Source organism: Rhamphochromis sp. 'chilingali', assembly GCF_963969265.1.
Source record: "Rhamphochromis sp. 'chilingali' genome assembly, chromosome: 4".
NCBI lineage: Eukaryota > Metazoa > Chordata > Actinopteri > Cichliformes > Cichlidae > Rhamphochromis > Rhamphochromis sp. 'chilingali'.
Genome location: NC_137948.1, coordinates 27187005 through 27212384, shown reverse-complemented (window position 1 = coordinate 27212384; position 25380 = coordinate 27187005). Strand labels below are relative to the sequence as shown.

Sequence of the window (25380 nt, the reverse complement as noted above, 5' to 3'; positions counted from 1 at the left end):
TTCAGCTCCTGCTCAAACTGCACGATTGACTCGCAGTTGGTAGGTCACGATGCAGGTCTCACACTATACCGCCCGATGCTCTGATGCGACCTGAGTGCTCACACTGTGCCTCCATAAAATGAAGGTTATAACAGAAAATCTGTCGCGCTCTCTCTCCGTCTTACACTCACACAGACACACACACCACCACCATCAACTTTGCTAAATTGCTAATGAAAAACATTGATCGGGCAGCTGTGACTGAGCAGCAATGTAAATCCAACTATTTTCACGGTTGTTGTGGTCGTGATAATTTTGTGATGCCACATCGAAAAGGCTCGGATGAGCTTTCCAAAGTTCTACAAGTTGTGCCTCTGTAACCAATACGTCTACTCACCAAAGAATGAGTGAAGCAATATGGATAACAGCAGAGGACAATTTATTTAGGGTCTGATGGCAATTTACCATCGGTGTCCAGCACTTTAAAGGATTGATGGACTGGAGCACATCTGTCCTTAACATACCCTCTTAAACATCAGCTTGACACTGATATATCAAAGGAAACTTAACCGACTTTAAGTGCAAATGTTTCAACCTGAACAACTTAAAACTTCTCTGGGATACAATGTAGACAAAGACAAGAAGAAGAAAAATATTTCCATCAATAGTCACTTTTCCTAACCAGGAGACAAGTGAATATATTATGTAAAGAGTCCTTTTTCTCAGTCCTGGGGTTGTAACACCACAACCTCCTCAGTCCGTAATCAGAGAGTGTCTATTTGACAATAACCAAAATGTCTTTGGATAGTCTTTGTGAATGCAAACAAAACAAAACAAAAAAAACAAATGATATTAGCTGGCCAGCAAAATAAAGAGAGTGTATGGCACTGAGTGCGGGCGTGTGTGTGAGTACTTCGGTCCAAATAATCAAGGTCCGGATGGATGAAGGGATGGCGGCCGCTTGTCCTTTAATGGCACAGCAGCGAGGCAGCACAGCAGCGAGGCAGCACAGCAGCGAGGCAGCACAGCAGCGAGGCAGCACAGCAGCGAGGCGTCTGGCAGGAGAACGAACAATAGTCCTTTTCAAGGCTACTGCAGAAGGCGATATTCCCCGCTAGCTCACCCCAGCTTGCTCTCTGGCACAGCTACAAGCCACGTGAGCTCATAGCCCCATAGTGACATACGAACTTGGCTACCAACGTCCGCTTAGCATGGCGGCTAATTGTCGAGCTTGCTAGCTTAGCCTCGATTAGCGATTAGCACCTTAATAACCATTACTACACATCACATCATAGCAAACACATGATAACACATGGAATAGTATAATATACATACGAAACAGATTTTTACCTGGCAGGAGAACGAACAATAGTCCTTTTCAAGGCTACTGCAGAAGGCGATATTCCCCGCTAGCTCACCCCAGCTTGCTCTCTGGCACAGCTACAAGCCACGTGAGCTCATAGCCCCTCCCGCTAGGATGTACTACCACAGTCGACTGTCGTAAAGCAGCCGCAAACCAATAGCAATAAAAAAAAAACTCAAAATCATTGAAGAACATTTTATAACACCCAATATAGGTATATACATATATACTGAATATCACACAATATCAGATAACCACATTAACACTGGGTTACATCCACCCCTGCTTAAAGTGTGACGTCCCCGTCACTATCACCCGACAGAGATTGCACTAACCCAGCAATCTGTTGTTGTAATGACAGGAAAAAGTTATTGAGCAATGCAAGTGTCATCGGCACATTGAAACTGTGATGCTTACAATCGACTTTGTAGCCGACCTGATAGTCACTGAGATAAGCCGGTGGCACTCTCCTCCTTTGTGGCCTACCACATGTTGGGGCTGGGCTGAGCACCTCCTCATCGTTTGCTGTCTCCGATCCTGTCAGATCTACAATGAATTCAGGTGCCCCAGGATTCAGAGGATACTGTGGCTGGGACGCCTCCTGTTCTCCCAGAACATCCCTTTGATCCGCCAACAAGTCATTGTCAGGAAATTGGCTGGATGTAAAGTTTATTTCCTCGTCTTGCCCAAACTCCTCCTCCAGCCGAGTTTCTTCTGTGTTGCTCCCTGCATCCTCTCTCATGAGAGGTTGAACCGAACTGGTTAGCACATCCTGACTGTCACATTGCAGGTTAACCGGTAGGAACCCACAGGGAAGAAGCATGTCACGATGCAGAACTCGCTCTCTGCCCTCTGCATCCTCTGGCCTAATCACATAAACCGGGATAGACTCATCCGTCTGCTTAACAACGATGTGCACAATAGGCTCCCACTTATCAGAGATTTTGTGTTTCTTTCTTAGGCTCAGATTCCTTACCAGGACTCTGTCACCCACTTCCAATGGAAGGGCAGTAACCTTAGCATCCCAGCGTCTTTTGTTCAACAATTGTCTCTTCTCAGCATTTCTTGAGGCTAGGTCGTATGCATACTTCAGCCTACTCTTTAGTTCTCGTACATACTGAATATGTGTTCTGGTGCTGTGGCCACGTGGACTATGTCCAAAACAGAGATCAATCGGAAGGCGTGGCTCTCTACCAAACATCAGAAGGAAGGGCGCTTCTCCAGTTGCGTCATGTTTTGTACAGTTATAAGCATGTACAAGGGGGCGAACATACTTCCTCCACTCCTCTTTTTTCTTATCCTCCAGAGTTCCGAGGAGGTCCAACAGAGTCCTGTTGAATCTTTCCACTGGATTTCCACGTGGATGGTAGGGTGTCGTACGGGACTTTGTAATCCCTGCTAGTTTACAAAGCTCTGCCACTATTTCAGATTCAAAACAAGCACCTTGATCACTATGGATTCTGCGAGGAAACCCGTAGTGACTGATGAAGTTCTCCCATAACACTGTGGACACCGTTTTCGCTGTCTGATCTCTCGTGGGATATGCCTGTGCATATTTTGTAAAATGATCAGTTAGTACTAGGATGTTCCTGGTGTCTCTCGAATCGGGTTCTATTGTCAGAAAATCTATGCACACTAACTCGAGGGGACCACTGACTTTGATGTTGACAAGTTTAGAGGCTTTCTGCACTCGTGCCTTTCGTTTCACACACCTCTCACATGTTTTACACTTGTTCTCAATGTAGCTAGCCATTTTTGGCCAGTAAAACCTCGCTCTAGCCAGTTCTAAGGTTCTCTCAATACCCATGTGACCTGTCTCGTCATGAACACCTTGGAAAGCTCTCTCTCGATGGCTATTAGGGATGACAAGTTGATGGAAGGCCTTCCCCTTTTGATCAAAAACTCTACGGTATAGCACCCCATCAACTAGAAGTAACTTTGATTTCTCCCGTAAAAACAGAACCACCTCAGGTTCCTCAGACTTTCTGTCAAAAGTCTCATCCCCAGTCTCTAAAATGCCTATGATGCGGGCTAAAGAGCTGTCATTTCTCTGTAACTGATACCAGTCCACCATAGACATTCCTGGTAGGGCTGACTGGCCAGGTAGGGGGACCGGATCCTCAAGGTCATCAGGAACCGCACTGTCATTGCACAAGAGTGTTTCCACGGCAGGGATTACAGTGTCGACTGTCTGTGTGCCTTCACCTAAGATCGTGTTGACATTGACACTATGACGCTTACACACAGTACTCATTGCCTCCCCATCGAGAACTTTAAACTCCTCAGGGGACAAACTAGCACAGTCCAGCATGCTGGAGATTCTTCTGTCTGTCTCCAGGGACTCCTCGTCCTCCTCTGAGGGTCCATGAGGCCTCCTAGAGAGCCCGTCAGCATCAGTGTTATGTTGGCCAGATTTGTAGTGTATGTCAAAGTTGTAAATCGACAGAGAAGCAAGCCATCTGTGACTTGCAGCATCAAGCTTCGCACTGGTCAACACATACGTCAAAGGGTTGTTATCAGTCAGCACCTTGAAATTAGCCCCATACAAATAATCATGGAACTTCTCACTTACTGCCCACTTGAGGGCGAGAAATTCTAATTTATGTACAGGGTAATTCTTTTCGCTTTTGGAGAGGCCACGACTAGCATAAGCTACTACTCGAGTCTGGCCGTCTTGAACCTGATACAACGCTGCTCCCAGGCCTGACATACTGGCATCTGTGTGTACTACGTACGGGAGCTGCCAGTTGGCGAAAGCCAGAACAGGTGCTGAAATCAGTTTTTCAACGATAAGGTCAAAAGCAGCCTGGCAGGCAGGGGTCCATTTTGCCCCAAGTGAGGGTGACTTTGTTCGTGGCCAATGTTTTTGGCCTTTATGCCTGGGGGCTAGTTCTCCCTTTAACAAGTCATTGAGAGGCCTGACAATGCAAGAATAATCTCTCACAAACCGCCTGTAATACCCCGTGAAACCTAGGAATGACCGAAGCTCTTTGGCAGTTTGTGGGCATGGCCAGTCTTTCACAGCAGTAATTTTGTCTGGGTCAGGCTGGATCCCCTGGGCAGATATTACATGCCCCAGATATTTCACGGAGGTTTGGAAGAACTTGCATTTAGAAGGGGATAACTTCAGACCAAACTCAGCAATGCGCTTAAGGACCTTCATCACCCGCTCTTCATGCTCTTCCAGTGAGTTGGAGAAGATTATGAGGTCATCTAGAAATGCAACAACCTCCTGGAGGTTAATTCCCTCCATCACTTTCTCCATTGTCCGTTGAAACGTGGCAGGGGAGTTAGTCAAGCCTTGAGGCATCCTCCGAAATTGCCATGTTCCAAACGGCGTTGTAAATGCTGTCTTGGGTCGATCACATGGCTCAACTTCAAGTTGATAGTACCCGCTCTTGAGATCTAAAACAGTGAACCATTTTGAACCAGAGAGCAGAGTGAACGTCTCCTCTATACGAGGCAATGGGTATGCGTCCTTTTTGGTGAGGTTGTTTAGTCTCCGGTAATCTACAACCATTCGCAGTTCCCCATTCTTTTTCCTTACAAGCACTACTGGAGAGGCATAGGGGCTATGTGACTCCTCTATAATGCCTGTTGCCAAAAGGTCTTGGAGGTGTCTTTTCAAATCATTGAAATCAGCGGGCGAAACACGTCTTGTCCGCTCTTTGAATGGGACATGAGGTTCTAACTCAATGCGGTGACTGACCCCCGTCACACTACCAACGTCAAGATCATGTTTCGAGAAAGCATCTGATGCTTCTCTGACAATTCTAGCCTGTATGTGCTCTTTGAATTGTGGTGATATCGGGCTGTCCCCAAAATCAAGGCCAAGAAGCACGGCAGATTGGTTACTGTCCTCGCTATGAGAAACTAGCAGGGACTGTGCCTGCAGAGGAGCATCTTCGGGCTGGGGGTTCATATCAGGGAGTGCAACAGGAACCGCCCAATCAATGGGGGAGCACTCAGCAATAGCTGTTCCAGGATACAGTGTGATGCCCCGCCGAGAGGCATTTTTGACCGCAACTTTAAACTTACAGTGAGACATAGGTTTTACATCAACTATCTGGTCATAGATGATAAACCCCCCTGGTGTAGGTGTGTCCTCCGAGCTACACACAAGAGCCTGAAATTTATCGCTCCCAGGTTTAGTGTGGCAGATGGCTTTCAAAGTATACACCTCACCTGGTTTCAAATGCACCGGTACCTTGCTGGAGAGTGCAACACGGAGGGCTTTGACCTCGTCTGCTTGGGGGTCAGCCTGCTTGAAACATTCGGTATATGCCATGACCCAGTTAGTGTCAATGGGTAGAGTCTGCAGGAACTTTGCTCCACCCTTTTTTTGACAGTCTTGTAGCATGGGACCTAACACATTTGTGCCCACAAGAAGAGAAAACTTATCATTGTACGATTGATCTGGACTAACTAATGCTAAGATGTTGAAACACTTGTCTGTGCCACAAGCACTTTCAGGGAACTGAACTTTAGCCTCAATGTACCCCACATATGGTACCTTTTGTCCAGCCGCACCTTCGATGTCCAGTACCTCTTTTATAGAGAACAGTTCTCTATGAGAAAGATAGCGAGAATAGAATGACTCTGATATTATTGACACTTGGGACCCGGTGTCAATTAAACACCGACACGGAACTTGATCTAACCATGCTAAACCATCACAAGGCTCCCCAATTAGACCCTGAGGAAACTGGGGAGGCACCGTTGGAGCTGGGGCTTCGTACATGCACTGGCTTGAAGGCTTGGAACTGCTCTGACCATCAGCTCCTGCTCGTTCCACAGCAGGAGCTCCTACTGGTTTAAAGGCAAGTTGGACTGTGGACTATTCTGTCGCTGAGCCATTGAACACTGGCTTTGCCCAGCACTGTGCCTCTCACACAATTTCTTTTGCACTAATATGGCATTGGTTGGGTTTGAACATTGTGGCAACATATGTGAATCCTCCCCACAATTATAGCAAAATTTCCCAACCCTTTTATGATCACCAGGTAGCCTAGCAGGAGTTGGTGGAGCTGGATTGTGGATTTTGGTTCTGTGCGATAGCTTCTGCCTAGTTTTATCACTTTTGGGACACTGAGAATTTGCTGCAGATGAGCTGTTCATTAGCTCTGCTTCTAGCTGCCTGATTCTTTCCTCCAGTTGCTCTCTGGTACAAGCATCCAGCGCTGTGGGAGGTGTGCCAGAATGCCTGCCGTCATCTGTGGCTACGAGTGTTCTAGCCTGCACTTTAGTTGAGGTGCCGCTCATGTAACGTCTCCTGCGCATTTCTTTTAACTGACTCTCTTTCTCATGCGTTCTGATTTTAAAAAGCAGCTCTGAGAAAGTGGGAATAACATGATGTGCAGATCCCACTATTTCTTTTAGATGCAGAGTGGCAATTAGAGAGTCATCCCAGCAACCTCTGAGGAACTGCTTTAGTAGCTGAACATCAAAATCACTTCTAGGTATGCCATTACCGTCAACTACCTCCTGCAGCAACGTCTGGAGTCGGCGCAAGTAATCAGATGCCTTTTCTCCACTATTCTGATGAGTCTCTAGGTACTGAATATACACAGCTCTTCACCTCCAGTGACATTGCCATAAGCCTTGTCAAGCTCATCGAGATAGTCTTTTGGTGGTGCTTGAGACCCAATAGAAAGGGCCACATTCAAAGCAGGGCTAGCCAAGCTATCGAGGAAAACACGGCGCTGCTGCCCTTCGGAAAGGGTAGAGTCATTTAGTACCTGTTTAGCTCTAAGTCGCCATACCCTGTACTCTACCTCATTAGGGGGTTTTGGAGAGTTTCCTGAAAATGAGCGGAGCTCAAAACCAGAGGGAGTGTGCATGGGCGAGTCATGTTTTACAATGTGCTCCACAATGACTCTCTGAACCTCCGCTGGCAAAGGATCAACAAGCAGGGAGTCCGCATCAAGTGCCTGTTTAGCCTTGGGCACATGGCCATCATCACAGGCGGCAGTTGACCTGGGACCGGGTGTGGACTGAGTTTTAACTCCCAAGGTAGGAGTTGAGGTAGCTAACCCCTTATATGTATCATTTTTCCCACACATGTGGCTCACTGCAGCCTGATTTAAAGTCATGGGGCTCACATTATATGCTAATGCCAGTTCGTTCACTTGTTCTCTGAAACTAGCAGTCACATCATCAATTGCTCGAGCGAGGGGGACCACATCATGCGCCAGGTGAAAACTGTCAGGTCCCTGAGGACAGTACTCATCTATCTGAATAACCTCCCAACACTCCCCATCTGCTGAATGTTCTCCATCTAAGAGCATTGGGGTAATGCACTCCATGAACTGACACAAAATAGTGTCAGGGAGACTATCTATTTGTTGAATTTTGACAACGTGATCCAGCAAAGCGAATGCTCTTTGCACCTCTTGTAGTTTAATCTCGGCTTTAGCCCCTTTTAACAAAACAGTGTACTCTGGATCAAAACCATACCTGTCACAAAACTCCATTGTCTCTCTCTGCAAAGCAGTAGATGAATTCACAGATGTCTGTGCATGTGCTTCAGGATAAAGTTAGTGATGCGCTCCAGTCCCTGTTCGGGCGCCAATTTTTTCCTACTACTCTTAGTTGTAACCAATACGTCTACTCACCAAAGAATGAGTGAAGCAATATGGATAACAGCAGAGGACAATTTATTTAGGGTCTGATGGCAATTTACCATCGGTGTCCAGCACTTTAAAGGATTGATGGACTGGAGCACATCTGTCCTTAACATACCCTCTTAAACATCAGCTTGACACTGATATATCAAAGGAAACTTAACCGACTTTAAGTGCAAATGTTTCAACCTGAACAACTTAAAACTTCTCTGGGATACAATGTAGACAAAGACAAGAAGAAGAAAAATATTTCCATCAATAGTCACTTTTCCTAACCAGGAGACAAGTGAATATATTATGTAAAGAGTCCTTTTTCTCAGTCCTGGGGTTGTAACACCACAACCTCCTCAGTCCGTAATCAGAGAGTGTCTATTTGACAATAACCAAAATGTCTTTGGATAGTCTTTGTGAATGCAAACAAAACAAAACAAAAAAAACAAATGATATTAGCTGGCCAGCAAAATAAAGAGAGTGTATGGCACTGAGTGCGGGCGTGTGTGTGAGTACTTCGGTCCAAATAATCAAGGTCCGGATGGATGAAGGGATGGCGGCCGCTTGTCCTTTAATGGCACAGCAGCGAGGCAGCACAGCAGCGAGGCAGCACAGCAGCGAGGCGTCTGGCAGGAGAACGAACAATAGTCCTTTTCAAGGCTACTGCAGAAGGCGATATTCCCCGCTAGCTCACCCCAGCTTGCTCTCTGGCACAGCTACAAGCCACGTGAGCTCATAGCCCCATAGTGACATACGAACTTGGCTACCAACGTCCGCTTAGCATGGCGGCTAATTGTCGAGCTTGCTAGCTTAGCCTCGATTAGCGATTAGCACCTTAATAACCATTACTACACATCACATCATAGCAAACACATGATAACACATGGAATAGTATAATATACATACGAAACAGATTTTTACCTGGCAGGAGAACGAACAATAGTCCTTTTCAAGGCTACTGCAGAAGGCGATATTCCCCGCTAGCTCACCCCAGCTTGCTCTCTGGCACAGCTACAAGCCACGTGAGCTCATAGCCCCATAGTGACATACGAACTTGGCTACCAACGTCCGCTTAGCATGGCGGCTAATTGTCGAGCTTGCTAGCTTAGCCTCGATTAGCGATTAGCACCTTAATAACCATTACTACACATCACATCATAGCAAACACATGATAACACATGGAATAGTATAATATACATACGAAACAGATTTTTACCTGGCAGGAGAACGAACAATAGTCCTTTTCAAGGCTACTGCAGAAGGCGATATTCCCCGCTAGCTCACCCCAGCTTGCTCTCTGGCACAGCTACAAGCCACGTGAGCTCATAGCCCCTCCCGCTAGGATGTACTACCACAGTCGACTGTCGTAAAGCAGCCGCAAACCAATAGCAATAAAAAAAAAAACTCAAAATCATTGAAGAACATTTTATAACACCCAATATAGGTATATACATATATACTGAATATCACACAATATCAGATAACCACATTAACACTGGGTTACACCTCCATCGCTTGTGTCCAGATCACAGGCTGCACAGCCGTGCTGCTCCATCTTTTACACCAACGTTTACGTGTTTGCGCGCGAGCAGTGTGAGCGGCTGTGGTGAGACCCTCACGAGCGATTGATGATCGGGAGCTGGTCGTGAGGTGTTAATCACTTCTCGTTACCCCACGTATGCTACACGATGCACGATGAAGGCCAAAATCGGTCCGATCACTCAAAAAATCGGCTCAAAATGGGCCTAAAACTGCACAGTGTAAGCCCAGCATTAGAGCAGCAATGTTTGTTCCCCTCAGAGAAAGGGAAGAATGGGAAAAGGAAAACACCTGGCTGGAAAAAGTTAATATGGGCATGTGCAGTGAATATCAGCGCTATGTGGCCAGAAGTGTGATAATATAATTTATTTTGTGTAATAAACAACTGCAAGAATAGATGATTACAACAAATAGATGACTAATACATAAAAGTAATACATAGATGAATAATGATGATGAGTTATGATGTGTAATCATGGGAGCAAGTGGGTTTACAAACAGGAGCAGCTGATTAGCATTAGAAAAGCTGAAATAATACCTCAACTGAAGCCAATTGTACTAAATGCACTAAATGTGCACTGTTACAAGAATGTTTTTCTTTCTATTGTTTTCTATTATTTTAAGTTAAGCAGGACAGAGTTCTTTTAAAGAAAGATTTACTTATATTCTCAAAAGTTAAGCATGACAGGCTTCTGTTTAAGAAGGAGACCTGTTTTATCGTGTTAATGTTGTCATTTTGAGCTAAAAATAAATGGCTAAATGATCATTTGTTTCACATGTGTTCATATCATAAAGAATACACATCTACTTAAATCAAATTCAAGTCAAATGGTTAAAAAAATAATTTCACACACAAAAAAAGAGCTAGAAAATTCACCACACTGGGAAGGGTGAAGACAATTGGGTCGCCCGGCCCTGGCCACAAGGTGTCCCTTATTTATTTTTCAGGGAGTTGGCAACCCTAGTCCTGACTGCGGGGTTTTGGAAACAAATTAAAACGTACAGCTCTGTTATCACTTCCAACATAAATGAAGACAGAAAACTAAACAGCAGTGATGTTTGTAGGGTTACTGAAGTTTGGCTAGCTGGTATATAATGATGTGCTATGTGTCCGCTAGCGACACAGCTATGTTAGCATAATACTTTTTTTCCACTTGATAAAAGTTAACGTGAGTGTTCTCGGTGGTCAGAAACAAATGTAATCGCATGGCAGGATGCTGTAAAAGGACCAAACCTCAGCCAGGAGAACACCTGAGATAATCCATCCACAATACGAGGTTAGTCATTCATATACTGCTGCATGGGCTGGGCTGTAGTTACATCCTAAGGTTTTAAAAACTGAGCTTAAATAAATGATTAGCGGTAATAAAAGCCGAGGGAGGTCAACAGTGATCACTGACTGTTTTAGGAGCTTTTTGAAATTAAATAGAAGAAAATACATAACAAATTCAAATCAAATTCAATTTTTATTTGTCACACACACACAACCATACACAGTATGACATGGGGGTGAAATGCTTGTAGCTGTACAAGTTAAGTTTGCAGATGACACTACAGTGCTCGGACTTATATCCAACAATGATGAGACAAACTATAGGACAGAGGTGCAACAACTAGAGTCATGGTGCCACGACAATAACTTGGTCTTAAACACCAAAAAGACCAAGGAGATCATTGTAGATTTCCGGAAGAGGGGTCATAACAACCATCTGCCTCTCTTCATTGGCAGTGAGGCGGTGGAGAGGGTGAGCAGTTTTAAATTCTTGGGGGTAACTGTGACCGAGGACCTGTCCTGGGGCAACCATATCACCTCAGTTGTACGGAAGGCCCAACAGCGCCTCTACTACCTGAGGAGACTGCGGAGCGCACACATTCCCAGATCTCTGATGTTGAACTTCTACAACTGTGCCATCAGCAGCGTTCTGACGTATGGATTTCTAGTGTGGTTCCCCAGCTGCACCAAGGCCGATCAGCAAGCACTCCAGCGGGTGGTGAAAGAAGCTGGCAGAATTATTGGAACAAGTCTGCCAGAGATCAGTAATATCTTCCCCACTCGCTGTCTGAGGAGGGTGCACAGTATCCTGCGGGACCAACATCACCCTGCGCGCCACCTTTTCCATCTGCTGCCCTCAGGGAGAAGGTACAGGTCTATACAGGCCAGAACATCCAGACTGGCCAACAGCCTGTATCCACAGGCTGTGAGGCTCCTGAACTCTCTGCCCCCCTCTCACGGACAATAACCATATCCAACTTCTTAATAGCAATGAACTGGTCTGCATTGGTGCATCATATCTTTATTCTCTTCCCCCTCCTGCCCCCCCCCCCTCTTTCTTAAATAGATAACTATCATATCTGATATCATATCTCACAGTACAATAATATTGAATGGGTTGCATTGTTGTATTTTGTCATGTTTCTCAGGTCTTTGTCTGAATTTCTACGAACATTATTGCTAAGGATTGTCTTATTGCATTGGAGTCACACTGGGTTAAATATGTACACTTGGGTTTTAAGGGGTATTTATTATTTTCTTCTTTTTTTGGGTTGTATGGAAGCCCCAAACGCAATTTCATTGTTCTTGACAATGACAATAAATAAATAAATACTAAATACTAAATACTAAATACAATGCCCGACCATTAAATGACAGAAGAAAAGTTTTACAATATTTACAATTTACTACAAAAATTTACAAATTAACTTAGGAATTTACAGTAAAGAATGTGCAAATAGCAGAAGAGATTATAAAGATAAGGATTATAAATTAGAGGAATTATAGGATTATAGGAAATGTGTGGTGGTGCGTGTGGTGACGTGTGTGAGAGTCCAGTCTTATAGTGACGTGTTTGGGAGAGTCCAGTCCTACACCTGGTTCAGGCCCCGAATAGACATTAAACATGTTAACAACACAAAAGCCATATTAAACGCAGACTACTTTAGGCCCGGAAGTAGGATTCGTCACGTCATCACTTAACGATAGCCGCCACCAAACAACTGAGTTATTTTTACACATCTCCCAGCATCTGGCCAATCCACCACCTTTCAGTGTTTATACGGTTACGGAGAAAAAAAAACAAAAAACAAAAAAAACATCGGCCCATAAAAACAAAAAATCAGCAGCCAGTCCAGCTATGGGTCCCTTAGTACCATCATCTCAGACTGGTTTCTTGAACATGACAAAGATTTTACTGAACCCCACAGTCACCAGATCTCAATCCAACAGAACAACTTTGAGATGTGGTGTAACAGGAGATTCTCATAATGTGCAGAAACAGTGTGATGCTATCATGCCAATATGAACCAAACGTTTCCAGAACTTTGTTGAATCTATCCCACGAAGAATTAAAGGCAGTTCTGAAAATGGGGTCCAAGCTGATACCTGATAGGTGTATTTTTTTTTTTAAAAGTCTGTGGTGAGTATATTTAAAGCTGATTAACAAACAAAAACTGCCAAATTCACAAGGTGTTACCGCATGCAAACCTTTATAGCTTAGCATCTTTTATTGCACATCTGCAAAACAATGTCATATTTTATATATATCTCCAATCTCCAATTAGAAAACGTGTCAAATTTATTGTGCAACAGAATCAAGTGATATTTCAACACCAAAGCATACTCGGATGTACACAATGCAATCTGGGCATTTGCTCTTAAAGCTCACTCTACCTTGGCATCTAAATGCTGCGAGAGGTGGGGGGGGAGGGGGAGTTGGGTGCGGTGGGAGGGGTGGGTGCAAGCAGGCACCAGGAATATGAATTCATAATGTACTTGACACAGTTTTGTTGAACAACACATTATTTAGTGATAATTTTCTGCATGTTAATAATCTGATCTGAAGTCAGGCTGTAGCCTATACGCTGTGTTCCCACTGAATATGTATTTCTGACCACACTGAGGGTAAACATGTTATTTAATCATCGCCGTGTTGTCTGTCATTATTGCTTAAGTAGGGTGAACAAACCCCAGGTGTTGTACACATAGTACGAGAGACTTTTCTGTAGGGAGGCTGGCTGAACATGCTCAGGATTTAAACGATACGTGCCGTCCGTGCAGTCTGCCAACTTAAGGTGAACTGTGATCTGTGTCAAAACGTGGAGCTGGAAGATAGCTTTATTTCTGCTGTGTTATAACAGACATATTAAGGTTTTGCATAACATGCAATTTACTCGTAATAGCATTCTATCTATCTATCTATCTATCTATCTATCTATCTATCTATCTATCTATCTATCTATCTATCTATCTATCTATCTATCTATCTATCTATCTATCTATCTATCTATCTATCTATCTATCTATCTTAGAATTAGTAAAATATGCCTTTATTTTAAATAAGTGTAAATTTTCACACCCATACAGTCATACTTGAATGATTCAGTATGTAATTATACCCTTGGGTGAATTAATTAATATCTTGCCAAGTTGGTTGTGTAACTCTTCAACTTTGCATTTATTCAAATGCTTGCAGTGCAGAGATATGATTTCTGTTAAATGAACTATTTCAGGAACTGGTCAACTTTGATTACCAGGTGAAAGTTAAATCTAATTAGCTGCCTCTAAATGTTTAACTACACACGGTAACTGTGAATAAAAGTATCAATCGTCTTTGAAAAGCATGAATCCCGATAAAGTTAGCAAATTAATTTTCGCATTTTTTTCTCTCTCTTGCATTTACTCCATAAACTCTCTTTATTATTATGAAATGTAAAAGAGTTCATTCCCAATGTTAATTCACATTTATTAACATTTGCAGTAGCCCAAGGCTAATTTCTTTCACATCCTGCCTACACTGACCATGGCTGCAGAGTTCAGATACAAAAACATGCTAGTTCCCATAACAACCCCATTTAAAATTCAATGGTATGTATGCCTGTGTCTGACCTTCATAGGCTTATCATCCAACTGTGAGGTTATTCAGTCTGCGAGCCAGATACGACAGCATGTACTCCTCATCTTGAAATCTGCATCGGCCAAAGTAAAGAACGGATTTTTCATCCAATCATATTAGTTATAAGAAACTTACTATGGCAAGTAGACATGTCTAATGAACTGTGAGCTACTAGACAGTGCCTGACCGGTTTCTCCCGGCCTTATAGTCTGCTACCACACAAACACTGAGCTGCATCTGACTGGTTGATTGCCTCTCAAGGACTGTCTGCTTCAAACCAAACTAACACGGGGAGCTGTTTGCAAACTTTTTCATGTAATCCAGTAAAATGTGCTTCTTAAAAAACATCTAAAACAAGAGTCATGCAGCTGCTGAATATGTTTTCCTATTTGGAAAATCTTTTGATGATCAGAGGTACGGGTTAAGGGAAACACTCCTGTATACAGTCACCTACCCCTCAACTTTATGCAGATGAGAAGCGGTCAACTTTCTGCCCTGTTGCTACCACATGACATTGAACAAACAGACATAATACGCGGAAACATGACGGATGCTGTGAACACAATCATAATGACTGCACAGAGGCAAGAAATGAAGCTTAAGTGTTAAATGTTAAGTGAATAGTCACCCTTTAGTTTATAGTAATGAAAAGAAATTGCATTTCCCCTCACCTCAGCTTTATTTTTTATTGTTTTTAAGCTCACTTGAGGTCAAAAAACTGCATTGCTTTTGTTCAAACTGAGGAATCGTATTAGCAGTTAAAGGTCAGCTGTTTTCAGTGGAAACGTTCTGTTAAATCTAATTAACAGCACGAGAAAACAGGTGGAGGAAAACCTGCAACTATCTGGTAAGCAGAGCTGCAGCTAAAGAGCCACGTATCTCCCTCAGGGCTTGGTGGAGACTAAAGTAGAGCCAAAAGGAGAGTCAGTGCTTGCATTTATCGGATATTCAAAGACAACTTGTGTGAAAAAGGCTTTTGAATCCAGGATGTAAAAATGCCAACCTCGATCAAACGCTTGTCTGATGGACTTCTTGGACAGAAAGTCAACACATCATCATTTCGACCCATGAAGTCAGAGTTGTGAAAAAAAAGGTGGTAATGGAATATTTTAGTAACTGGCAGAGCGACTGCATTGTCGCTTTATCTGTGAATGGATGACCCTCAAGGAAAACTGAACTGAAACAATAAGCGGATTGGGGGAGGGTGTCGGCGATGGACTTCTTCTCTGATTAAAAACTACATCTGTAATTACCACACGATGGGGACAGGGTCTTCTGTTGAGTTGACGAGTGTTTTGTTTCAGAGTTAACATGCTCCAATTCACCTGTCCCCATGAGGGGCAGCATCCACTTCTCTGTTTTGCAGCCGGGCCTTTCAGCTACTGGAGTTGTCTGCTATGTGTCTAAACTGGAGTGGAAGCCTGCTCCTAATCATGGCAATCACTCATCTGAGAGAAACCCACACACACACACACACACACACACACACACACACACACACACACACACACACACACACACACACACACCCTCCCCCCAATCACTTCAAAACACAGCTATTTTTAAACTCCCATATATGTACAGTGTTTTCAGGCTATTGCGATTATCATTGATTTGTCTAAAATGACAGTGCTTGGAAGCTCAGAGAGATTCAAGGGGGCTCCCTTCAATTTCTACCAATGAGGGAGCAAATTATTACTGATTTCATATCAGCCGTGTTCTGCTGTCAGTCTGCAAATTCTTAGGACTTTGTGGCTGTGGAAGGAAAATCTGTGGTGCAAAGCTAAATTAGATTTGCCCATGATGTGTTTGACTGGCACCCATTATGCGCAATGGACAAGTGGGAGCTGCATGAATGGGTGTGGGAAACATTGCTTATATCTCAATTCTGCTACGCTTTTTCCCTCTGTTTTTGTGAAGCAGGTCCCCATTCATGGGTGATTAACAGGCAGATCAGGGAGGCGGGCAGTGTTGCTTGGTTGGCTTTGACTAATCTAACTGCTGCTGCCTGGCTTGAGAAATGGCTACAGGCTGGTATGGAGTATCCAGAAAAGCAAAGAAGAGAAACGCTGGAACTTTATTCTACTGTATAAAGTGCCACCCTCACAGTGGAAACCCCTACACGCTGCCTGTTATGCAGTCAAATGAAAAAAAAAAAAATCCTACAAAGTGTGACTGACAACTCCACAGATTAAACTGATTATTGGATGTTGCTGGAGTAAAACCAAAGTCAACACCATGAGATGTGGGTCGTGAAATGTAAACAGCAGCTTAATCCAGATGACAGAGTCACAAATCACGAACCTGAGAACATTTATTTGATTATTTTTTACTTTCGAGTGAAGGCACCTATGGACGTTAACCATGCACTGTAATCATCATGCCAGCGAGACAGCGTGAACACGCAGTGACCAGATGGACTCGGATGTGTCACCATCAGGGATGAGTGGATGTCTTGCACTTCATTTTAAAAGAAAGGTGTCCGAATGTCCACACTCAGATAGGAAACATTGTTTGTGGCTTTTATTATTATATTCTTCTTTAAGAAGACAGATGATGTGGAAAGAAAGCTACGGGTCTAACACGCAAAAGCAGAAAGTGTGCATTTGGATTCATTAGAGATTAAAGCGTTTTTTGTTTTTACTAATATAGTTTGACATGGACGGAATTAAGTGACAGCTTGACCACTCTGTAATTTGTTTCTGAACAGCATCTCCATCTAGTGGGGGGCAGCCGTCACGCTCTCGCCGAGTTGATTTCACTCTTCTCTCAGCACTCGCGAGGGTCTCATGAGCTCCACGTTCACCGTGCACGAGGAGGGGGGTCGTGCGGGGAAAGCACCTGAAATACTTTCCTGTGATCTAAAATTGCTGTGCGTGACCGTGACGGGATCTCCGAAGTGTCAGTTGGCAGAAATGACTAATATTGAAAAGTCACAAATGAGAAAGAGAGAGAGAAAATATAACGTAACAAACTTGCAAGACTTCAACAGACAAAAAAAGAAGAAGAAAAAATGAAATCACGAAAGCCTTACTGTCGCCATCACACGAGTTTCTTTCACACAGCTCGGTGCCCTATTTCCAGACGGCTCCGTCTACCTGCGCTCCGAGCCCCTCCCTCCCCCTCTACCACTCTCTCTCTCTCTCTCTCTCTCTCTCCCCCCCCCACCTCCACCACCTCCCTCCTCCTCGGAGTTTGTGTTGCACTCGTTGCAGTAGGAGGGTCCATGTGCACAGAATGACGTCGCTCTGACTGCAAGTCCGACTCGACTCCTTCGTTTGTTTTTAATTACTCTTCTTCTTCTGTTTTTTTTTTCTTTTCTTTTCCAGAATCGTCAATCTTGGGAAAAAAATTTTTCTTACGGCCATAATGTGAGTGTGATTATCCGTCGCTGCCGTCCGACCCATCGCTGTCGTTTCGTCCTGTCAGGAGCAGCGGCTCGCTGTTGAGGATTACTAGTGATAATACGCAGTAGACTTCTCCGGTGTGTCTATCTGTCAAACTGGCAACAATGTATTGGAAAGAGTAGAGGGGTGAGGAGGTGGGGGGCGGAGAGCACGTTGGTTGATATTTATTGACTTTGCTTCTTTTTTTTGCGTTTTTCTTTTTCTGTCCTCTGGATTATCGCTGCCCAGCAACACAGCCACCTGACAACTCTGAATGTCGTAATTAAGGTAAGGACGGACGGAGCCCTGTGTTTTAACTGTACAGTTTTAATTCGAGGTGATAATGAAAGCAAGTCCCCCTCGCAGTTGGTGTCGGGAGAACTGAATACTTACGGACACTGGCCTTGGTGCTGTGGAGGAGAAAAATAATAACTTTTAACCGGGACCGTTAGCCTCTCCCCTCCGTGTCTGCTCTTTAATAAAAGTGGCCAAGAAGTTTATGCACTTTAGGAAATCGCCACCGTGATTTAGAGCAGCGTTCGTGGATTTAACGTACATGCGCTCACCTGTCTGCGGAGAGTGATATATAAGGCTGTCAAATTCTGTCTAAAAAGTGGCTTAAATAATTCATACTTTGATCGTAGTGGACGTAATCATTCAAAAGCAATACATGCGAGTTTTAAAGCAAAAAGGAGTAAAAAACGGAAACAATATAGCAGACGGACGGGCTTTTGGCTTCTTTTTTCATCTACTTTTTGTATTCTGCGCACACGCAAAATGCAGACTTGTGCATGTCCTGCAAAGGCAGAGCGATCGCGGCAGGACAACAAGGAGGGGAATTATGAGTCTGACAGCTGTTCGGGTTTTTCCCCCTTTTTTTCTTGTTTTACTTTCAAATTCTCTGCACATGTGCACAGGACAGCCTGTTTTTTTTGCAGACAGCAACACTTTAACGCCGATATCTCGGCCGCTCGCTGCGAGCCCTTCGCGGACTTGCACCGTTGCATGCAAAATAAATAGCTTGAACATTAACTCCAAACCAGCCAGAAATCAATGCAATTTGTTGTGTTTTATCGTCCGATTGTTCCCAGTGATGTTGAATCGTTTTTAGCACACAGGGAAGCCGCTCCGGCTGCCTAAAACAACAGTTCAAGTTGTGTCGCAGCAATGTTGTGGCTGCATGAGCGATAACTATTGAGTGACAGCTTTCGGGCCAATCCATGAATGGGGCCTGATGAAGCTGCTGGATTTCTGGCCGAGCTGGCCAATAGAGACGCAGTAGAGGTGGGAATAAAAAGAAAAAAAGCCCAGGCGACGTCACATACAGATAAATTAACCCTTGTGGTCTGGGTTTCTTTAAGTTATCGCTGCATTCCCTGTAGTGCGCCGATAAGGGGTTTGAATCATGTGTGAGAGGGAAATACTGTACAGATTTATTTTGGACTTTATTAGATTTAACTTGTTTAAAAAAAATATGAGACACTTTAATCTTAAAAAATGTTGCCCGTGTAAATAAAACAATCAAACAGGGGCTTCACACTCAGAAATCTTTCAGTTCCTCCACATTGTTTTTTTTTCTGCCTTGTTAGGTTTCACTTAAGTGCAACTTTTTATAAGCTATAAACAGGAGACTGATTAGATTTTAAAGGAAAATAAAATTGCATAATCCTTTAATATGTAACGTAATCTTACATAGTCTCTTTATCAGAAAGTAATACTCTTAAAAACCTTTGCCAACTATTGTAGCTCGACTGACCCTGTTTTTGTTTGTTTTTTGTCTGTTTGCCATGTTTACTAGGTAACTCAATGAGCCAGCAATGGAGACCAAAAGATACCAAAGTTTCTTTGATGGAAAGGACACAGAGAACAGATGGCCTCAGGTCCCTGGCACTATGGAGTACTGCTGCAGTACAGAGGATTCAAGTCTGACTGGCAGTGATATCCTGATGGACATAGTTAATGTCAACTGCCCTGCTGGAAGCCCGGCCACCGACTGCAAAGACAACAATACAAAAAAGCAGGAGCAGCCAATGCTGCAGCTCAGCCAGAACCAGCCATTTGTTCTCCCACACTTCAACAACTCACTCCTTGGTCATAAGCAGGAAATGGACTCCAAAGAGCTTTCCAAGACTGTGGCTGAGTCTATGGGCCTGTATATGAATGCTGCCAGGGAGGCAGATTTTGCTTTTAACCAGCAGGGAGCCAATACCAGCCCAGGAAAGCTGTATCCAGCATGTGGACGGCCTTTAGAGGAGAACCAATGTGGTCCCACAAAGAGCCCCAAATTGAAGCCATTTGGTTTCCAGCAGCCTAGCGCGACTCCCAGAGAATGCACCGCGGGGACCCCGGTTAGCTCAGCATCTATGCTGGCCTCTTCTCTGTCCTGCAGTCCCCAAACCTCCAGTGCCATTTCCAGCCCCGGAGGCAGCAACAATATGGTGTCGTCTACCACCAGTCCTCCTACGTGCTTTGCGCCTCTGTGCTCGTCTGTCAGTAGCCCTGTCAGCCAGACTTCGTGTGCTGCAACTCTAGCCAACATCAAGCGCAGGAATTCAGTCACATGTAGCCCTGTGGAGTCCAGCACCGTGGGCTCACCGCCACTCACCAGCCCGCTCAATGTCATGAGGTCTCCCATGTCCAGTCCTCAGAGCATGAGTAGTGTGAGATCCCCTCCATCCTGCAGCACTACATGTAACATTAGGTCCTCTGTCTCAAGCCCAACAGCTGGCAGCTGCTCTAGCAAAACCACCAACAACTGCAACACAGCAATGCCCTCCATCTCCAGTCCGGCCACAGCAGGCAACATGACTGCCAGCAGCCCACAGAACCCCTCCTCTGGTGGGTTTCCTGTGTCCAGTCCTGCTGACGGACTGGGTCTGGTGCAGAATGACACGAGCAGCCCGGAAGCAGGGCTGACCAGAGAAACGGACTTCAAGAATTTCGAGTTCCCTAAAGTAGAGATGGTAGACGGGGAGGTGTTCAATGTCGGCTTAGATCAGATGGGGATGGTTAAGTACATAAAGAACGAGCCTGGGACTGACTTCAGGAGCATGTGTTTAGGCAGCTCCAAATGTAACGCGAGCAACACGCCCTTTATCACGCAGATTAAGAGTGAGCCAAACAAAAGTGAGGGATGTATGAATCAACAGCCCTACGGTGAGCAGTCACCATCGATTGGCCTCTTCTCTGCGTCTGAGACCACTTATCTGTCCCTGAGGAATAACATTGATGAATACAGTCTTTCCGGTATCTTAGGACCCCCTGTCTCCTCTGTGAATGGGAACTATGAGTCTGATGTGTTCTCCAACAATGTCCTGTCTAAAGGGGTTAAGCAGGAAGCCACAGATGGCAGCTATTACCAAGAGAATAACAGCATGTCCACATCCGCCATTGTTGGAGTTAATTCCGGTGGACACTCATTCCATTACCAGATTGGAGCGCAAGGAACAATGTCTTTCACGCGGCACGATGTGAGGGACCAGACCAACCCTTTGTTGAATCTAATTTCACCCGTAACGGCGTTAATGGAGTCGTGGAAATCTCACCCGGGCATATCCCAGGGGTCTCTCGCAGCCAGAGGTGAAGGATATCCGGGTCAGAACTGCATCTCGGACGGCATGTCGAGGTAAGGAAGAAGAAGGTGTATTTAGGCAGTCTCTGTGTGTGCCTGTTTTGTGTAAATATCAAATCATGTTTGGGGTTTTTTTTCCCTTCAGTGTACCTGTATAATAGTATGCCGCTCCAGAGTCTCCCATAGATGGAGAGCCAGTTTTTTGTTTAGTTTTTTTGTAATGGGACTCCTGTTGCACAGGGGATTTAGGGCGTTTGCTTTGAGAAGTGCAAAATAATAACAACAACAACAGGGCTTGGGAAAGGCAGCGGAATGCTGGCTGGGGGAACAGGAATTAAAGGATAGGGTCCAGGTCATTGTTGTAGCAGCATGTGACCACAACATTATCGTCTCTCTTCTTACAGGCCTGTGTTCTACTGTAAAACAGAGGCAAAGTTTGCTTCTTATCAGGGGCCTGTGTGTACGTACAATAACAAAATTTATTGGTCTGTTATCAGAAGTTCTAGCTGAGACCTTGTGTAATGCAAATATCTGCTTTTATGGGCCCTAGGCCTTTGGCAGCATTATAAATTATGAATGATTGATCACAGGCTTTGGTTGCCAAACTGATGAAATAAACAGTTGATTTTTGTGAGGGTGGTGGTGGAGGGGGTGGAACAAAACAAACAGGCCAAAGGGGGGAAAAAAATCTATAACAGCCGCCAATCTGACATAGTGGAACTTTGACACAGTTGTTGTGGTTCCAGTGTATTCTACTGTCCCGGCTGCATGTGAAGGAGGTGAATTATCAGCACGATTAATAATAGTGAATGTCACAACCGTAGGCCATAAAACACACGGTTGTGTTGCTGAAAATACATTGCTATATTCGCCTAACAGTGACGGATGCTGCTGTTTATTTACAGTAAGTCAAAGAATGGTTTGTGGTATATGGAGAATTTGCACGTATTATAAATGTTTTTAAATAACAGAGAGTGCCTCCTAGTGCTTTATAAAATACACTTTGCTATAATCTATTTATGCTTGGGGATGTCATAAATTCACAGGTTTTATGAGCTCGAGCAAAGACGCACTAAACAAAACCATAAATGACTTCCTGCTTACTTGGATCGCTTTTGATAAAAGTCAGACGCTTGCTGTAAAATAAGTGCAGCACTGTATCCGAGCCTCCGCTGGGATTTTGATGTACATTGCTTTGCTATGTTTGACTGATCATGCCAAGTCCAAGCTGAGCTCGGGCCGAGATGTTGCACAGAACCCCGTAATGGACATGTATTAGATCAAAAGTTTTCTTGATTGAATTAATAAAAAAAAAAAACCAAACGAAAAAAAAAACCCCTCTGCAGATCTTTTTGATTTCTCGGCCGTTTTCTATCATTTTCTTCAGCTCAGTTACTATCGTTCAGATGGGAGGGAAATTATTTTAGAAAAAGCTGGCATAATAAAGTGCTTGATCACTGGATATTCAATTAGGTCATCACTAGAAGTATGATTTACTGCAGAATATAAATGTAATCTATAAAATTGCTACTGCTTCTAAGGGGTTGATTGTTCTGTTTAGAATTTACCTTAAAAAGAGAGGTGTCAAACACAAGGTGAGCGGGCCAGAACAGGCTCGTGAAAGGGTCCGCCGGAAGTGAAAATCGTGGAGAAGGAGAGCAGCATTTTTCAGTGCGCTTTGCACCAGGAAGTATTCTGTCTGCAGCTCGTTAAGATAGGCTCATGTTATGGGAGTGATTGTCTGGACTGTTAATTTAATCTGAGACAAAGATCTGAAACATCATCGTTTTTACAGCCTGCTTACTGACAAAGACGTTACCCTTAGCCAGCCATACGCCTTCAGGGGAAGGTGGTTAAGGCAAAGAGCCGTGCCGACGCTGGTGTTTTGTTTCTAATGAATGTAATCCGACTGATGTGGAAAAACAGAAAAAAAGGTTGAAATTGCACTTAAATTTCTTAAGATTCCTTAAAATTCTGCTCATCTTCTGTTGTGTAAACGGAGGGTTCATTAAACATGAATAGTTAGTCCATGCACACTGAAAGAAATATAACACTTAAATCAAATTAGGCTGCATGTGGTCTGTGATCTACAATGGGTTTGACACCCCTGTATTAAAAGTTTATGTACTTATAATAACCATCATTCAGTGACACAAGATAACCCGATGAATTCCTTTTAACCTTGTTCACAAAAAATGTTTTTGTCTTGGTGTAATTTTTGTCCTTTTATGTGTTAAACATAGATAGCAAGCACTCTGTGCTCTGTGCCTGCCCCTGTGTGTATCTGTGACAGTGTTTATTTCTCTTTCATCTAAAACATTTGGCCTGATTATCATATCAAAATTACATGCTTTCTCCCGTTTGACGCGCTTTTCAGCTTCATACGTACACACTTGTCTAGAAAGTAGATACTGCGTCTGCTTGTTTGTGCATGTGCTATAACAAGGCTTGCAGCTCTGAGGAGACTGATACAGCCCGGTTACCTTGGAGGCGACCCATATGGCAGGAGCCAAAGCGATGTTGACGGGATCACTGCCACCTTGGTCCTAATGAGATCCAGCTTAGCCCTAATGTCAGACAGGATGACAGTACAAGGTGGGCCACATGGCAGGCAGTCAGGCAGACAGGGAAGCAGACAGATGCAAATATACATGTGTACATACAATACATGCACGCACACACACGCACGCATACTGTATACATACACATGTGTATATATATATATATATATATATATATATATATATATATATATATATATATATATATATATATATATATATATATATATATATATATATGCATTAGGCAGAAGGCAAGACTGCGTTTTTTCTTCAGAGGTTACTGCCTTCTTTCAGTTTCCTGTTGTACTACTGGTGCTGCATTGATTGACAGCTATACTTAGGCATAAACACAGGCTTAGTGTATCCTGCCTGAAATTTGAAAAAGCACTGCGGGAAAATCTGTGGTACCGTCCAGCTTTGGACTGACTGCATGGTACCCGGGCCCAATATTTCATAGGCAAAAATGTTACGTAACCATTAAAAAGCACAACTAAAACTCTTTGATCCGCTGAAGCCTTGGATGACAGAGTGTTAAATCCCTTGGCTCTTTTTTTTCTCACTTTGGTTTCCTCTGTAAATGGTTTTAATTAAAAATGGCTGCTCATCTGAGCAGTCTGGATTACTTTGTGCAAAATGTTTTAACTTAGATTCAGAACAGAGGAGGAAGGGGGAAAAAGGAGTCCTGGAATATTTGTATTTGTGTGATGTTTAATTTAAACCTAATGCTAGGATAAAGTAGAATGGAATATTGCATGTTATTTAATATATGTGTTATAAATGTATCATTTCTGTATTTATTTGATTTTTTTGAGGAAAAAAAATAGTGCGCTGCAGTTTTGAAGATATATAAATATGGTAATGATCATAAAATGACCTACATTAGGGCTCTGGATTATGTTTGCTCACAGCCTAAATCTCCAAATCTCTTTTCACCCTATTTAGGGCATTTTTGTGTTGGTTTTCACAGCAATTTTTCACCACATAGAATTTCTCTAAAACTTGTCAGTGCTAACCTTATAATTTCATAATCCGACAACTCGAAGCCAACAATGCTTTTTTCAATTTAAATAAGCCCTTCCTGAAACTTGTAGCTTTCAGCCCAGCAACAGGAAAGTTGCCCAGCGCTGACAGACACTTTCATTTGTTTTAAACTCGCAGCCGGTTTCTATAGATTAAACGAGAGCACGTCGTGAAGAGGCACCGGATTCGAGCAAGGAGAAGGCTTCACGCTGGACTCTGGCCAACTCTCAATGTTCTGCAGAGGGATGAAAAGGCATACTCCTGAGAGCACGCTAATAAGGCTTTAATTGTATGTTCCTCCACTAAATTAATGGATGGAAATGATTTGATTAATTCAGACACTGCTGGATACTAATATCCAATTAAACCCCAACACCAGGCATGCACAGGGGCTCCCGGTGCATTATGGGTTCCTGACTGTGAAGCGGACAGCTGTTTCTTTGGGTTGTGAAAAA

The 25380-nt window shown here is 43.7% G+C and overlaps 1 protein-coding gene across 4 annotated transcripts in view; it reads left to right on the top strand.

The window, feature by feature from the left end:
- nr3c2 (nuclear receptor subfamily 3, group C, member 2) overlaps positions 1–25380 on the top strand; it is a 138357-nt gene that overhangs the window by 33715 nt on the left and 79262 nt on the right. Inside the window, exons 1-3 of one of the 4 annotated variants that reach the window (XM_080880591.1) lie at positions 17608–17755; positions 18020–18058; positions 19569–21395. In XM_080880591.1, coding sequence (XP_080736717.1) covers positions 19588–21395 — 1808 coding nt within the window. In that variant the 5' untranslated portion in view covers positions 17608–17755; positions 18020–18058; positions 19569–19587. Of the gene's footprint in view, positions 1–17607; positions 17869–18019; positions 18059–19568; positions 21396–25380 lie in introns of those variants that run through there. The other 3 variants (XM_080880589.1, XM_080880590.1, XM_080880592.1) reach the window with 3 other exon arrangements.